Below are 17,326 nucleotides of genomic sequence, written 5' to 3'. Positions count from 1 at the left end.
GGTGGGTGTGTGTGTATGTGAGTGTGTGAATGTGTATGCATAGATGTAAGTGTGTGTGTGTGTGTGTCTGGCAAGACAGGTATAGGCTTCCCAGCTGTTTCCCACTTTTGACTCCTGCCAGACATTTATCTCAGCGTCCCCAGAGACTGCTGATTCTACACTCAAGCTTGTCTCTGTGTCCAGATAATCTAACCAAAACTCCAGGTTTGGAGGGCACCCTGCAACTAACTGGTTTGCTGAATTCCCCCAAAAGAAATTCTGCCATGTTGCATCCACTTGACCAAGTCCTCATCCAAGCAGACGTGGTAAAAGTGCCCCTGACCAGAGATCCGCTGCGTTTCTTGTAAGTCCAGGAAGCACACGTGGGCTGCAGATAGAAACTGGGATAGAAAGTTCAGAGATTTGGGTCAAGTACTGTGGTAAGTTCACTGGAATGTGAAACACAGATGGAGCCGTCTGGATAGGCAGAGGGAATGTGAATAGGAAGCTTCTCTCCATGCCTGATTCGGAATTAGGTTACACTAATTGATGAATTAATGAGAAAGGTAATGCAGAGAACATAAAGAGTTACCTGAAAGGCTATCTTCTTTCCCATCCTTTTCACTTCTCGTCAGATATTAGATTAGGCCTTTATCTTTTCTTGATTTTCCCCCTTTCCTTTCCTACCTCTTTTCTGTTTGTTAGGAAACAGTAAAAATTGTTTTATTATCATAGAATGCCTTTAGATTCTTTTAAATTCATTGCATGGAAAAATGCAAAAGTCTTTTACTATTTAGTCTTTAGAGGAAATGTATTTTATAGCAAAATATGCCACCCATATTTAAAACATTTACAAGCCTCAGTTTTCATGTATTGGCATTTTCAAATCAGGATTTAGGAATGAAAAAAATCGTTTTGTGTCTGCATAAGTGTGTTGTGTACTTAGAAAAACAGAATAACCTATAATGGAAAAGGATCAGAAAAAATATATATATATAAGTGAATCACTTTGATGTACACCTGAAACTAATGCAAATATTGTAAGTCAACTATACCTTAGTTAAAAAAAGAAAAACAGACAAAAACCCTTTAATGTGATATTTTTAAAAGTTATCCTCAAATATGGTGTAAATAGTAATTTCATTTAAATGTGCTTTTTTTTTTTTTGGCTGCCTTGGGTCTTTGTTGTTGCACGCTGGCAGCCAGCGGTGGCTACTCTTCATTGCGATGCACAGGCTTCTCATCATGGTGGCTTCTCTTGTTGCAGAGCAAGGGCTCTAGGCGCACGGGCTTCAGTAGTTATGGAGAATGGACTCAGTAGTTGTGGCACATGGGCTTAGTTGCTCCAAGGCATATGGGCTCTTCCCAGACCAGGGCTCGAACCTGTGTTCCCTGCATTGGCAGGTGGATTCTTAACCACTGCACCACCAGAGAAGTCCTAAATGTGCTTTTTTTAAGCTGAAAACTGATTATTTTACTAGGAAAAGGAATACTGTTGTTAGACTACAAGTGAATGGAAGTATTCATTTTGATTATTTTGATTACCCAAAATTCAGTAAAACGTTTCCTAATGGGATGAATAAAAAAAAAAGCTTCATATATTATTTAATTCAAAATAAATGCATATGATAATACTCCTAGCATTTCACATCTGTCCAAGTCAGAATATATTTTGAGCAACTTCTGTGTACCAATAAGCATTTTTTTATACAGTCAATTTAGGGTTCTAATGGCAAGGTAAACACACACACAGAAATGTGTAGGAAATGATCCACATACTAACACAGAGGTGCACAAGATTTTTCCGTAAAAGGCCAGACAGTAAATTGTTTAGGCTTGTGAGCCATACTGTCTCTGTCACAAAATCTCAAGCTTTTCCCTTGTAGGACAGAGGCAGCCATAGATAATATGTAAGCGAACAGGCAGGGCCATGTTCCAATAAAACTTTATTTACAAAAACAGACAGGCAGGATTCGCCCTCAGTCCAATCCTCTGTACTGAAGGACTGACTTATACATTCTCAGCACCAAAACCATATTGTTTCCTTTGCATTTACCTAAATAAAATTCCCAGCAAATGTTCTTTTGAAAGACAAGTGGAAAAGTTTGTCTCTAAAGTCACACTTTTTATAGAACTGATTTAAAACTGTTATTTTAGTTATTAACAAGCACATATCATTAACTTTCAGGTTAGTGTTATTAATGCCTTTGGATAGTTCAACATGAGCAATGCAAGAAACTAATAAAACAAATTTCAGAAATAAGTGAGTTCTGTTTATTCATAACATGGTAAATGGAACACAACCTCATTTTAAAATCTATTGAAAGCTTATTAAACAAGTAAAGTGGAAGTTGTGTTTCTAAAGATGACTATGATATTTTATTCATAGTGATGGTGTCTATTTAGGTTAGTCTTGAGGAAAGTGCAGTCTTTCATACGAAAAGAGAATATTATTCTTTGCTGTAGTTTTTTTACCTTTAGGTGTACAATTTTGAACAACAAAAAGTAATTATTTTAAAAGCATCTTCAAATGATATTATAACGTATATGTAATTCTTAAGGCCTTTTCTAAAGTTAATCCCACTTTAAAGTCTCTTTGTTTATTGTTCACACGCCCTCCCCTTTCTCCTGCTTTCTTTGTTGTTAACAATCTGTAGGCCCTCCATGGACATTGTTTTCAGAGAAAAGCTTACAGAACGGTCACAAGTGACACTAAATTTACATTTCGTTTTGGGCTTGTTATCATCAGACCTGATACTAGATTCTTGAAAGGTCCTGTACAATGATGGCTGGTTCTATATGGAAACTAAGTGAATCAAACAGACCACAGGGGTCTGGATAAAACAAAGATGTCTCACTAGTCTATTTCAGATGTCTTACTAGCCCGTTTCAGATAACTTTCACAGCTCTTTGGTCTTGGTTAGAATTTGGGTACTTGGGTCCATTGTACTAATTGTGGATGGAAGCCTGGTTGGTATCCTCAATTCCATGAGCGCCCTCAACCTCAGTTACTCTCCACGATGGAGCAAAGATAATCATGTTACAGTTCCTCTGCGTACTTGTCAGATTTTCACAGCACGTTCGTAATGGCTTCACACAGATGCTCTAAAATGAAGGGCACGCCCTAGCACACGTGCTTACACCATCTTTGTCTCTCCTGCCTGTGCTCTTAACTGGGGAAAACAGTGGCCGTCCAAAAGCTCTGTTTGTGTGTATCTTGCAGGAGTCCTTTGGAACCTTTCATCTTGCGATGCACTCAAAATGCCAATCATACAGGACACCCTGGCCGTGTTGACCAATGCCGTGATCATCCCCCACTCAGGCTGGGAAAATTCACCTCTTCAGGACGATCGGAAGATACAGCTGCATTCCTCACAGGTGCTGCGAAATGCCACTGGATGCCTAAGGTGAGTCCCGTGTTGTTGCTACCTCCCTCTGTCAACGGGTGCTTTTTGTTTCTGTAACTTTAATTGCTGTTTTGCTAAGGATCAGAGTGTTTTGGAATACTGATACGGCAACAGTGCAAGAAGCTGGTGAAGATCATTTCTAACGAGGTACTGAAGACATATATGCATCTTCCACTGTCCTCTACCTACCCCAGTATTTGACTTATTTAACATGTTTTCTTAGGCCTTAGGCAAAGAAATAAATATTTTCATTCCAACCAAAAATAGTTTTCTTTGATTGAAAACAATAGTTAACAGTCATTTCCCTGTTGTGATATATCATGCATCTTGAATAACCAGGCAGACCAATTGGTTAGAAGAAGAGTCTATGACAAATACATAGGGATCTAGTTAACTGTCTCCAGTAGCTATTTTTATTTTTAAAAAAATTTCAGTGTGACTGCAAGAGCCTGTGTTTCTTGAAAATAGCTCCTTAATAAGGACTGTGGTGTGAAATGTCTTTTTAAAATAATAAAAGTAGCAAATGTGTTCTAATTATCTCCCAATGCCTTCTTTCAAAACTCATCACCCGGAAATCTCTTGAGATGTTTTAGATGTTTTGTTTAGTTTTTGCTCTCAGAAAAGAATGTAATAATCAATGTATACTTCTTCCATACTCTAGAAACTGTGTTCCCAAGGATGTTGTACGTTGTACCAAAGTGGGAAATCTCTGCCGGTTAAACTTAATGATAGGATGGGTGTGATTTAAAATACCTAGTCAAATAATCTCTATTTCAAAAGTAAAATGTACAGAATTGCTTCAGCTTGGCTGCCTCAAAGCTGCCATTTCTCTTACAGTTGATCAGTTTCTAGGTATAAGAACCAGTCTCTCCTGGAGAAGGAACAGAATCACCTTGGTGACATTAATAATAATGATCTCATGTATATTTACAACAGTGCTCTCAGCCTGCAGTCTTGAGAGAGGTGTGTGTGTTTGTGTGAATGGGGCATGCATAAAGGGAGATAAAGAGAGTTGGCCTCCATAAATATCAGTGTGCATTCATGGGCAGGAATAGGAAACCCTCTGACAATTTTGCTTTTCCTCAAGGTCATGAAATAATGATCTTTTGGCATGATTTCTCTGGATAGGCTCCTCCATAAGTCAAATTTACAGTTTTCTAAACCCCACTTTTGAGACGTCCATCTTATAACCTCTTAAATTCTATTATCCTTCAGAAACCTCCTGCCCCACCAGCAGAAATATAACTCTTCCAAAGCTAAAACTATAAGCACTTCTGACCCTTCTTACCCGATATTTCTATTTCAGTTATATGCAGCTGTTACAAGTAATTTTCCTTTCTTAACATCCTTGACTTGTAAAGAGTGTCATTGTTCCTAATGAAGATTGTGGAAGGAAGTGCCTCAATCAATTGTACACATATAGTCTGTAAAGATCTGCTAAGTTCCATCAGTTAAAATTCTCTCTGAATAATATAGTAACATAATTATATATTCCGGATGTTTGACATAAGGATGAAGGATACTGATATACGAGCATTCAGCTTCATTTGATGAAAAGTCAGATGAAGAAACCAGACTAGTGTCAGTTCACCGGTCCCCTTTGTAGGTCATCTGGCCAAATTCACACACACAGAGGCTTGAGCGGTGCTGCTTCTGCTGCCAGCCAGGATTGACCACATCACAGGAAGCAAAAAGGAGGACATCTGATTTAGAAAGTGTTTCATGTAGCCTAATCGTTTTTTTTTAGTCCAGTTGAAACCAGGTTTAGGGTTTTCCCACTTTTCAGAGTTTATCATGTGAATGACAAAGCAAGATCTATCAAAATATGAATATTTCACTTCCCTCTTAATTCATTAAACTCCTTCCGTTGCCAAAACTTGGCCTTTGTTCACTGGTGCCAAATAGAAATGCAGAGGCAGAGTTTGGGGTGAGGTAGAAAGAAATAGCTTTATTGCTTTGCCAGGCCAAGGGGACCACAGCGGGCTACTGCCCTCAAGACAGTGTGTCCCACACGGGAGGGGGCAGTGAAGGGTCTTATAGTGTTCAATGAGCGGGGCGTGGTCAGCTCATGGACATTCCTCTGATTGGTTGGTGGCTCGTAATCAAGAGTTAGCATCATCAACTTTCTGGTTCCAACTGGTCTGGGGTCTGCATGCTTGTGGGCAGCGTACAGTTAACTTCTCCCACCTGGCGGGCGTTTCAGTATCTGCAAAACAGCTCAAAGGACGTGGCTCAGAATATCATCTATAGTCCTTGAGGAAGAACTAAAGGTACTTGACTTTGTTTAATAGATAAAGTATTATTACTTTGTCTTGCTTGCCTGTTTTCCTTTCTTTTTGCATTTTCTCACTTCTCTGATTCAATGTATTCTTTGGCTAAAGTTTTTCTACAGACAAAAGGCAGGTGGACGACATGGGTGGGAGTCTATTCCGGGAAGACCTTACAGTGTCCTGCTCGGTTACACTTCCCTTCTCACAAAAAGAAATATAATTTTTTCTCTCTTATTTAAATGTGTTTATGAATCAGTCTACATTAATGAACAGGTTGGACTAAGAGAGGAAGAAAATAGCCTTGGGAAGGGGCCAAAATGAACTTACCAAATAAAGACTCAGCAGATAAAAGATTTCAAGAAATTTCTACTATTACCATTTACTTAGAACCAAGTTGGAAACACACCAAAACAGTCATAAATATTTATATCATGATGGAAGATTCTACATATTAGTATGTGAGGTTGTAGTTACATTCTTAATTTTTTCAACAAAACCTAGATCTTTATTTACCGTGAAGAAATTACTATGTATGCTGTTCCTGCTTTTCAGCAGTTTGATCCATGAGCATTTGCTAAGTGCCTGCTGTGTGCCAGGGAAGGGCCAGGGAGGCTGAAATAAACATGGCAACCTCTTCTGCCCTTCAGAAACTCCCCCTCTAGTGGAAGACGGTGGTACCCATACAATGAGTCTAGTGTTATATCTTAGTATAATATAAAGCTATGATTAGGATAGTATAGAAAGAAAACCTGGGAAGGGAGTGGCTAACTCAGTGAGTGTGGTCACAAAACGTTTCAAGAACCAGGTGAGACTGGGGTCAAGCAGAGAAAGGGCATCACCAGTCAATGCTATGGGAGATGCTCAAGGCCAGAGGAACAGCAGGAACACCCTGACGCTGACGTGGGAGAACTAACTCCAGGATCTGCAGGCAGTCTACAAACCTAGCAGACTTTAGGAAGTGCAGCTTGTTTAGTTGTTTCATTCCAGGTGATAAAGGGCATTCAAAGCAGAGCTAAGAAGAATAGACTTGAGTCTGTGAGGAACAGAGAGCTATGGCGAAGCTTTGACCAAGAGAACACAATGGTCAGCTATGTCTGGGAGCAATTTTACAGGACAGAGTAGAAGCGGGCAGGGAGGGGAGAGGTGACATTAAGAGCAGAGCTGTGAATTGATGGGCTGCCCTGCAGGCTTCATTTCTAAGGTACCTCCTGTAGACAACAGTAAATATCAATATTTTGTTCCATTCGATTAATTTAACCATCACTGATTTGTAGCTATGAGAACTATCTCCATAGCTGTTGTAGTTCTACTTTTTATCTTGGAATTTTTTTCTTCTTTTTAGTCATACTATTCTTATTAAAATGGTAGCTTCTATATCTTATCAAATGTTAGAGAAGTTTTATGGCACATACCATTATTTGTATGTAATTGAGGTTTAATAAATCAAATCCACCAAAACAAAAGGATTTCAAACACATATAACTATGCTAAATTATGGATAATGCAGTAGACTCAGCAAAAGTCCTCCTGGCACTGCATAAATGATTTCAATATAGTCCTTAAAATGTAAATTAATAACCAGATCATCTCAATTTATAAATCAGATCTGGGCTTATACCTTTGCAGGGAACATTTTTTTTCTATCACAATATTTAGAAAGAATTTGGTTCTTTGGTGCTCCTTTTTTTTTAATTTCTTAATTTTTTAATTTTATTTTTTTACATCTTTATTGGAGTATAATTGCTTTACAATGGTGTGTTGGTTTCTGCTTTATAACAAAGTGAATCAGTTGTACATATACATATGTTCCCATATCTCTTCCCTCTTGTGTCTCCCTCCCTCCTACCCTCCGCATCCCACCCCTCTAGGTGGTCACAAAGCACCGAGCTGATCTCCCTGTGCTATGCGGCTGCTTCCCACTAGCTATCTATTTTACGTTTGGTAGTGTATATATGTCCACGTCTTTGGTGCTTCTGAAAGCAGAAAATAAACGCACAGCACTTGTTCTTCTAGTCATTTTTATGTATTAAATATATATATTTATATGAAAAATGATACAGTGAATTTGTACAAGAAGATGATATAGCGGGTTTGTGTAATATTTGCATACCCTAATCTGGTCCATTAATTTATAGCTTTAATTTTTTTTTTCACTTTTAAAGACATTTATTGTTTTTTTTCAAATTTTATAAGCAATACATGTTTATTGCTGACTACTAGAAATACATGCAAGCATAAACTAATAATTAACAGTCACCCATAATCTCACCCCCCAGAGATAACCATCGTTAGCATTTTTATACATTTCCTCCCAATGTCTACATATCTTTCTACTCTTTTTTTTTTAACACCTTTATTGGAGTATAATTGCTTAAAATGTTGTGTTAGTTTCTACTGTATAACAAAATGAATCATCTATAAGTATACATATAAGCCCCATATCCCCTCCCTCTTAAGTCTCCCTCCCACCCTCCCTATCCCACCCCTCTAGGTGGTCACAAAACACCGAGCTGATCCCCCTATGCTATGCAGCTGCTTCCCGCTAGCTATCTATTTCACATTTGGTAGTGTCAATGCCAATGCTACTCTCTCACTTCATCTCAGCTTACCCTTCCCACTCCCCATGTCCTCAAGTCCATTCTCTAGTAGTTCTGTGTCTTTATTCCTTTCCTGCCCCTACGTTCATCAGAACCTTTTTTTCTTAGATTCCATATATATGGGTTAGCATACAGTATTTGTTTTTCTCTTTCTGACTTAACTTCACTCTGTATGACAGACTCTAGGTCCATCCATCTAACTACAGATAGTTAAATTTCCTTTCTTTTTATGGGTGAGTAGTATTCCATTGTATATATGTGCCACCTCTTCTTTATCCATTCATCTGTCGATGGACACTTAGGTTGCTTCCATGTCCTGGCTATTGTAAATAGAGCTGCAATGAACATTGTGGTACATGACTCTTTTTGAATTATGGTTTTCTCAGGGTATATGCCCAGTAGTGGGATTGCTGGGTCGTATGGTAGTTCTATTTTTAGCTTTTTAAGGAACCTCCATACTGTTCTCCATAGTGGCTGTATCAACTTACGTTCCCACCAACAGTGGGAGAGGGTTCCCTTTTCTCCACACCCTCTCCAGCATTTATTGTTTGTAGATTTTTTGATGATTGCCATTCTGACTGGTGTGAGGTGATACCTTATTGTAGTTTTGATTTGCGTTTCTCTAATGTTTAGTGATGTTGACCATCCTTTCATGTGTTTGTTGGCATTCTGTATATCTTCTTCAGAGAAGTGTCTATTTAGGTCTTCTGCCCATTTTTGGATTGGGTTGTTTGTTTTTTTGATATTGAGCTAAATGGGCTGCTTGTATATTTTGGAGATTAATCCTTTGTCCATTGCTTCGTTTGCAAATATTTTCTCCCATTCTGAGGGTTGTCCTTTCATCTTGCTTATGGCTTCCTTTGCTGTGAAAAAGCTTTTCAGTTTCATTGGGTCCCATTTGTTTAGTTTCGTATTTATTTCCATTTCTCTAGGAGGTGGGTCAAAAAGGATCTTGCTGTGATTTATGTCATACAGTGTTCTGCCTATGTTTTCCTCTAAGAGTTTGATAGTGTCTGGCCTTACATTTAGGTCTTTGATCCATTTTGAGTTTATTTTTATGTTTGGTGTTAGGGAGTGTTCTAGTTTCATTCTTTTACATGTAGCTGTCCAGTTTTCCCAGCGCCACTTATTGAAGAGACTGGCTTTTCTCCGTTGTATATTCTTGCCTCCTTTATCAAAGATAAGGTGACCACATACGTGTGGGTTTATCTATGGGCTTTCTATACTGTTCCACTGACCTATATTTCTGTTTTTGTTCCAGTACCATATAGTCTTGATTATTGTAGCTTTGTAATATAGTCTTAAGTCAGGGAGCCTGATTCCTCCAGCTCCGTTTTTCTTTCTCAAGATTGCTTTGGCTATTCGGGGTCTTTTGTGTTTCCACACAAATTGTGAAAATTTTTGTTCTAATTCTGTGAAAAATGCCATTGGTAGTTTTATAGGGATTGCATTGACTCTGTAGATTGCTTTGGGTAGTATAGTCATTTTCACAATGTTGATTTTTCCAATCCAGGAGTATGGTGTATCTTTCCATCTGTTTGTATCATCTTTAATTTCTTTCATCAGTGTCTTATAGTTCTGCATATAGGTCTTTTGTCTCCTTAGGTAGGCTTATTCCTAGGTATTTTATTCTTTTTGTTGCAATGGTAAATGGGATTGTTTCCTTGATTTCTCTTTCAGATTTTTTGTCGTTAGTGTATAGGAATGCAAGCAATTTCTGTGCATTAATTTTGTATCCTGCTACTTTACCAAATCCATTGATTAGTCCTAGTGGTTTTCTGATAGCATCTTTAGGATTCTCTATGTATAGGATCATGTCATCTGCAAACAGTGACGGTTTTACTTCTTCTTTTCTGATTTGTATTCCTTTCATTTCTTTTTTTTCTCTGATAGCTGTGGCTAAAACTTCCAAAACTATGTTGAATAATAGCAGTGAGACTGGGCAACCTTGTCTTGTTCCTGCTCTTAGAGAAAATGGTTTCAGTTTCACCATTGAGAATGATGTTGGCTGTGGGTTTGTCATATATGGCCTTTATTATGTTGAGGTTGGTTCCCTCTATGCCTACTTTCTGGAGGGTTTTTATCATAAATGGGTGTAGAATTTTGTGGAAAGCTTTTTCTGCATATATTGAGATGATCATATGGTTTTTCTCCTTCAGTTTGTTAATATGCTCTACCACATTGATTGATTTGCATCTGTTGAGGAATCCTTGTATTCCTGGGGCAAACCCCACTTGATCATGGTGTATGATCCTTTTAATGTGCTGCTGGATTCTGTTTGTTAGTATTCTGTTGCGGATTTTTACATCTATGTTCATCATTGATATTGGCCTGTAGTTTTCTTTTTTGTAACAGCTTTGTCTGGTTTTGTTATCAGGGTGATGGTGGCCTCGTAGAATGAGTTTGGGAGTGTTCCTCCCTCTGCTATATTTTAGAAGTGTTTGAGAAGGATAGGTGTTAGGTCTTCTCTAAATGTTTGCTAGCATTTGCCTGTGAAGCCATCTGGTCCTGGACTTTTGATTTTTGGAAAATTTTTAATCACAGTTTCAGTTTCATTGCTTATGATTGCTCTGTTTATATTTTCTATTTCTTCCTGCTTCAGTCTCGGAAGGTTGTGCTTTTCGAAGAATTTTTCCATTTCTTCCAGGTTGTCCATTTTGTTGGCATATAGATGCTTGTAGTAATCTCTCATGATCCTTTGTATTTCTGCAGTGTCAGTTGTTGCTTCCCCTTTTTCATTTCTAATTCTATTGATTTGAGTCTTCTCCGTTTGTTTCTTGATGAGTCTGGCTAATGGGTTATCAATTTTGTTTATCTTCTCAAAGAACCAGCTTTTAGTTTTATTGATCTTTGTTATTGTTTTTTTCATTTCTTTTTCACTTATTTCTGATCTGATCTTTATGATTTCTTTCCTTCTGCTAACTTTGGGCTTTTATTTTTCTTCTTTCTCTAATTGCTTTAGGTGTAAGGCTGGGTTGTTTATTTGAGATGTTTCTTGTTTCTTGAGGTAGGATTGTATTGCTATAAACTTCCCTCTTACAACTGCTTTTGCTGCATCCCATAGGTTTTGGGTCATCGTGTTTTCATTGTCATTTGTTTTTAGGCATTTTTTGACTTCCTCTTTGATTTCTTTGGTGTTCTCTTGGTTATTAAGTAGTGTATTGTTTAGCCGCCATGTGTTTGTTTTTTTCACAGATTTTTTCCTGTAACTGAGATCTAGTGTCATGGCATGTGGTTGGGAAAGAAACTTGATATGATTTCAATTTTCTTAAATTTACCAAGGCTTGATTTGTGACCCAAGATATGATCTATCCTGGAGAATGTTCCATGAGCACTTGAGAAGAATGTGTATTCTGTTGTTTTTGGATGGAATATCCATAAATATCAATCAAGTCCATCTTGTTTAATGTATCATTTAAAGCTTGTGTTTCCTTATTTATTTTCATTTTGGATGATCTGTCCATTGGTGAAAGTGGGGTGTTAAAGTCCCCTACTATGATTGTGTTACTGTCAAATTCCCCTTTTATGGCTGTTAGCTTTTGCCGAATGTATTGAGGTGATCCTATGCTGAGTGCATAAATATTTACAATTGTTATATCTTCTTCTTGGATTGATCCCTTGATCATTATGTAGTGTCCTTCTTTGTCTCTTGTAATAGTCTTTATTTTAAAGTCTGTCTTGTCTCATATGAGTATTGCTACTCCAGCTTTCTTTTGATTTCCATTTGCATGGAATATCTTTTTCCATCCCCCCACTTTCAGTCTGTATGTGTCCCTAGGTCTGAAGTGGGTCTCTTGTAGACAGCATATATACGGGTCTTGTTTTTGTATCCATTCAGCCAGTCTGTGTCTTTTGGTTGGAGTGTTTAATCCATTTACATTTAATGTAATATCAATATGTATGTTCCTATCACCTTTTTCTTAATTCTTTTGGGTTTGATTTTTGATCTCTTCCTTCTATTGTGTTTCCTGCCTAGAGAAGTTCCTTTAGCATTTGTTTTAGAGCTGGTTTGGGGGTGTGGAATTCTCTTAACTTTTGCTTGTCTGTAAAGCTTTTAATTTATCTGTTGAATCTGAATGATATCCTTGCTGGGTAGAGTAATCTTGGTTGTAGGTTTTTCCCTTTCATCAGTTTAAATATGTCCTGCCACTCCCTTCTGGCTTGTAGAGTTTCTGCTGAAAGATCAGCTGTTAACCTTATGGGGATTCCCTTGTATGTTATTTGTTGCTTTTCCCTTGCTGCTTTAATATTTTTTCTTTGTGTTTAACTTTGATCATTTGATTACTATGTGTCTTGGTGTGTTTCTCCTTGGATTTATCCTGTATGGGACTCTCTGTGCTTCCTGGACTTGATTAACTATTTCCTTTCCCATGTTAGGGAAGTTTTCAAGTATAATCTATTCAGATATTTTCTCAGACCCTTTCTTTTTCTCTTCTTCTTCTGGGACTCCTATAATTCAAATGTTGCTTTGTTTAATGTTGTCCCAGAGGTCTCTGAGACTGTCCTCAATTCTTTTCATTGTTTTTTCTTTATTCTGCTCTGTGGTAGTTATATCCACTATTTTATCTTCCAGGCCACTTATCTGTTCTTCTGCCTCAGTTATTCTGCTATTGATTCCTTCTAGAGAATTTTTAATTTCATTTATTGTTCATCATTGTTTGTTTGTTCTTTAGTTCTTCTAGGTCCTTGTTAAACATTTCTTGTATTTCCTCCATTCTATTTCCAAGATTTTGGATCATCTTTACTATCATTACCCTGAATTCTTTTTCAGGTAGACTGCCTATTTCCTCTTCATTTGTTTGGTCTGGTGGGGTTTTACCTTGCACCTTCATCTGCTGCATATTTCTTTGTCTTCTCATTTTGTTTACCTTACTTTGTTTGGGATCTCCTTTTCACCGGCTGCAGGTTCATAGTTCCCATTGTTTTTGGTGTCTGCCGTCAGTGGGTGAGGTTCGTTCAGTGGCTTGTGCAGGCTTCCTGGTGGAGGGGACTGGAGCCTGTGTTCTGCTGGGTGGGGCTGGATCTTGTCTTTCTGGTGGGCAGGGCCTCGTCTGGTGGTGTATTTTGAGGTGTCTGTGAACTTAGTATGATTTTAGACAGCCTCTCTGCTAATGGGTGGTGTTGTGTTCCTATCTTCCTAACTGTTTGGCATGGGGCATCCAGCACTGGGGCTTGCTGGCCATTGGGTAGGGCTGGGTCTTAGTGTTGAGACGGAGATCTCTGGGAGAGCTCTCACCGACTGATATTTCGTGGTGCCAGGACGTCTCTGGTGGTCCAATGTCCTGAACTTGGCTCTCCCACCTCAGAGGTTCAGGCCTGACAGCAGGCCTGAGCACCAAGACCCTGTCAGCCACATAGATATGTTACAGGGTCTTTTTCCTTCTAGGGACTCAGCCAGGATTTCAGGCAGTGGGCCCTGAGTCCAAAAATTACCTCTATTTGGGAACTTGCCAAACACGACACAGGAGAGACTTCAATATTTTCTTGGAGTTGGATTTGCTCTCTTGTACTTCTCCCATTGCCACAAAAAAAATCCTTCCCTGAGCAGCTGCTGCTCCTTTATCCTTAATTCCCCAACTGAACACTCTTTTTACTCTTGAAAGTTACCTAAATTTTGTAAAAATGCCTCAGTTGCATGTTATAAGTCTTTTCCAATGTGTCATAACCATCACTATCATATTCCATGAAATCAGGCTAAAACATAAGCATGTGATTTAGGACCTTGTTTATCTGGTAAAAGAAAACAATAACTTGCATTTGTTCTACAAAGTGTGCCATGTGTGTGCGCGCGCGCGTGTGTGTGTGTGACTACTTTGGTATAAACCAAGTAAGTTGTCACAACCGGAAAACAATTCAGTTCCCTTGGTGTGATTTATGGGTATTCCACTGGGTCAAGGCAAAGAAAATTAGTAACTGTAAGAAAATAAACTGTGTACAAAATATTTCTTACTACTGAACTTCTCTTCCTTTTTTAGATCTTCTTTATTAGGGAACCATCTTGAAAACTAAGGCATTATTGTCAAGGACCATTCTGTTGTCAAAAATTCTTTTAAATTATTTCCTTTTATATACTTCAGTTATAGAAATTCTCCAAAGCCTCTGTTGGGAGTTAAATATAATTTAGTCCTTGACATAATCATACATTTTATAAATTTGTTTTGAGATTGTATTTTTCTCATTACCATTCATTGTCAAACAATACTTTGTGTAAAAAAAAGTACAATAAGCAAGATAGCATGAGGTCACTATTTAATGTATTTAATATGTGAGATGTCAGTTAATTTGGATTCAGTATCTGTCCTCAGGTGATATTATCTCTGATATTGAGTCGGAATAGGAAGTCTCCTTTCCCAAGAAATGCAGAGAAATTGAAGATGGGAGCTGTGTGTGTGTGTGTGTCTGTGTGCCTGTGTTTTGTTTGAGTGTATGGGGGGGCAGTTTGTTCATTCAGTCATTGCAAGTTATGACCTGGCAACATAGTAGATATTCATCCAATCATTTTACACACTGTGAATAGAGACACGATTTTTATGTAAAATTAAAATGAGAATTTTTATTCATAAAATTCCTGACTTCCAAGGACCAGGAAGTTCTGCTTTGAATACATCATTCATTCTCGTATTTATTATAAGTTCAAAAGTTCATGTGTAGCAAGTCGTGAAGCCAGTATTTTCACCCACATCCTGACTCCTGATCCAGACCATCCCCACTCTACCACACTGAGGGGAAATATAATGTTATGTGAGATGAAATTGCAGATCTGTGCTAGAGCAACACAAACAAACACACGACCAATGAATGGACAGCATGCTGGTTCTTTTAATTTGCTTCTCAACATTTACCAAGTGACATCCACTTAGCCAACATCCCTTTTGCCTTTAATTGTCATCTGTCTTCTCCCTCCCCCTTATTTCTTACTTTCCCTTCTCCTCCTCTAAGACCCAAAGTATGGATGGCAGGGAACCCAGACAGAGTTAGTCACAAAGCCCTACCTAAGTCCCTTCTCTCCATCTCCATCTTAAATCTTAATTTTGACAATTAGAATGATGAGTGTTTTTTTTTTTAAGATTAAATTTTAAGGCATGTTCTAGATAGTAGAGTTGACATTATTTATCCAGTCCTTAGATTCCTCCATCCTTTTACTGATGACATAAAATGAGTTAATATTTTTGGCTTGTTTTTATAGCTACAGTTTCAAGAATATATAAAGAAAATGAAATGTAAAAGAAAATAAAACTCTTTTCCAAGGATAGTATTTCCTAACCTAGTGTACCTTATAACTCAAGTAGGAGCATATGGTAGGTAAAAGTAAATTGATCAGATCATTATCAGAGAACATTATTCTCAAATTTTGTTCCTAGCAGTATTCAAACTTGTTTAAGTCATTTCAGGGCGGGAGGCTGAGGTTAGGCATGTAAGCAATTACTATTCTGAAGGAGTACACCTTTTTATTTTTCAGAAAGAAAAAAAAAGATTATAAATGCAAATTGTACCACTCTTAAATATTCAAAAGCTTATCAGAGTGAAATTTAAGTTGGAAAAACGGTCTATGCCTTAGTAAGCTAAAATCTAGAACACTAACATTGTCCAATCTTTAGACAAATTAAAATATCTTAAAGGACGGTCCAGTTTCTTGAGCCTTCTCTTTGGCAGTACATGTTGTACCAATATCGATGGTGGTGCCCACCCCACCAGCCTCAAGCACAGGACATTCTAACTGGGAACATTCTAAAGAGAAGAGCCTCTTGGCTTTGCCTTTTCTGTCTTTATTTTTTTTTTTAACATCTTTATTGGAGTATCATTGCTTTACAATGGTGTGTTAGTTTCTGCTCTATAACAAAGTGAATCAGCTGTACATATACATATGTTCCCATATCTCTTCCCTCTTGTGTCTCCCTCCCTCCCACCCTCCCTATCCCACCCCTCTAGGTGGTCACAAAGCACCTAGCTGATCTCCCTGTGCTATGTGGCTGCTTCCCACTAGCTATCTATTTTACATTTGGTAGTGTATATATGTCCATGCCACTCTCTCACTTTGTCCCAGCTTACCCTTCCCCCTCCCCGTGTCCTCAAGTCCATTCTCTATGTCTGCGTCTTTATTCCTGTTCTGCCCCTAGGTTCTTCAGAACCATTTTTTGTTTTTAATATTCCATATATATGTGTTAGCATATGGTATTTGTTTTTCTCCTTCTGACTTACTTCATTCTGTATGACAGACTCTAGGTCCATCCACCTCACTAGAAATAACTCAATTTCGTTTCCTTTTATGGGCTTTGCCTTTTCTAAAAAGACATGGTGAATCTTCATAGGAAATGGCATATCACGTTGACATAGCAAAAATTTAAGCACATATAAAATATAAAATGGAAAGGTAAAGCCCTTAGTCCTTTTCCATTTAAAATTCATTTTGGGGGTAGGAAATGAAATTTCTCAAAAGCTGACCTGTTTGTTCCTGAAATATCTATCCATCACTGAGAAAAGAGGATAGAAAGGGGAAAGCAGATCTCTTAAATTTTGTTGGAGAAATGAGTTGGTAAGAGTGATCACAGCTAGATTATGGGATTCTGGGAGGTGGTGGCATGTGGGGCTGGTGGCAGTTAGAGCTGGGGGTGCTGGGCAGGGGGTGGGCCTCATCTCTGCACACTTCCTCCCAACCCCACCCTCTCCCACCCTGTCCCCAGTGCACACGCCTCATTTGTTCCCCTTTTCTAATTTTGTCTTCTGTTCCAATTCTGCTCAATTAAAGCTTTAGTTTTTAATAAAAAATTATAAATATGTCCTAAAATAAATTTGGGAAAATGTTAGATCAGCCTAGGACTTAATTATGCATGAAGTTATTGTGGTAGTATTTTCTTTTTTATGCTTAAGGATGCCTCCAGGGAAACCACTTTTCTATGGCCTTAATCAAGTGATTTAGACCTTGAAATTGATTCAATTATGTACCTGTGATTGTTTCACTGCACAGTGTGTAATCAAATACCTTCCAGTAACCTTTGGCTGGAATAATTATCACCTTCAGCCAAAATGTGTGTTGACCAACCGCACACTGAAGGCTCACTAGTGAAGGTCACAC

The 17,326-nt window shown here is 38.1% G+C and overlaps 1 protein-coding gene across 3 annotated transcripts in view; it reads left to right on the top strand.

The window, feature by feature from the left end:
- The window catches only part of CTNND2 (catenin delta 2), a 778,687-nt gene that overhangs the window by 593,384 nt on the left and 167,977 nt on the right, over positions 1-17,326 (top strand). For all 3 annotated transcript variants that reach the window (XM_029218322.1, XM_029218323.1, XM_029218324.1), the window contains one exon: positions 3,203-3,386. In XM_029218322.1, the coding sequence (XP_029074155.1) occupies positions 3,203-3,386 (184 nt within the window). The remainder of the gene's footprint in view (positions 1-3,202; positions 3,387-17,326) is intronic.

Source organism: Monodon monoceros, unplaced genomic scaffold (genome assembly GCF_005190385.1).
Source record: "Monodon monoceros isolate NGI ecotype Baffin Bay Population unplaced genomic scaffold, NGI_Narwhal_1 Super_Scaffold_12, whole genome shotgun sequence".
NCBI lineage: Eukaryota > Metazoa > Chordata > Mammalia > Artiodactyla > Monodontidae > Monodon > Monodon monoceros.
Note: the sequence above shows the minus strand (reverse complement) of the source record. Positions and strands in the feature narration are given on the sequence as shown.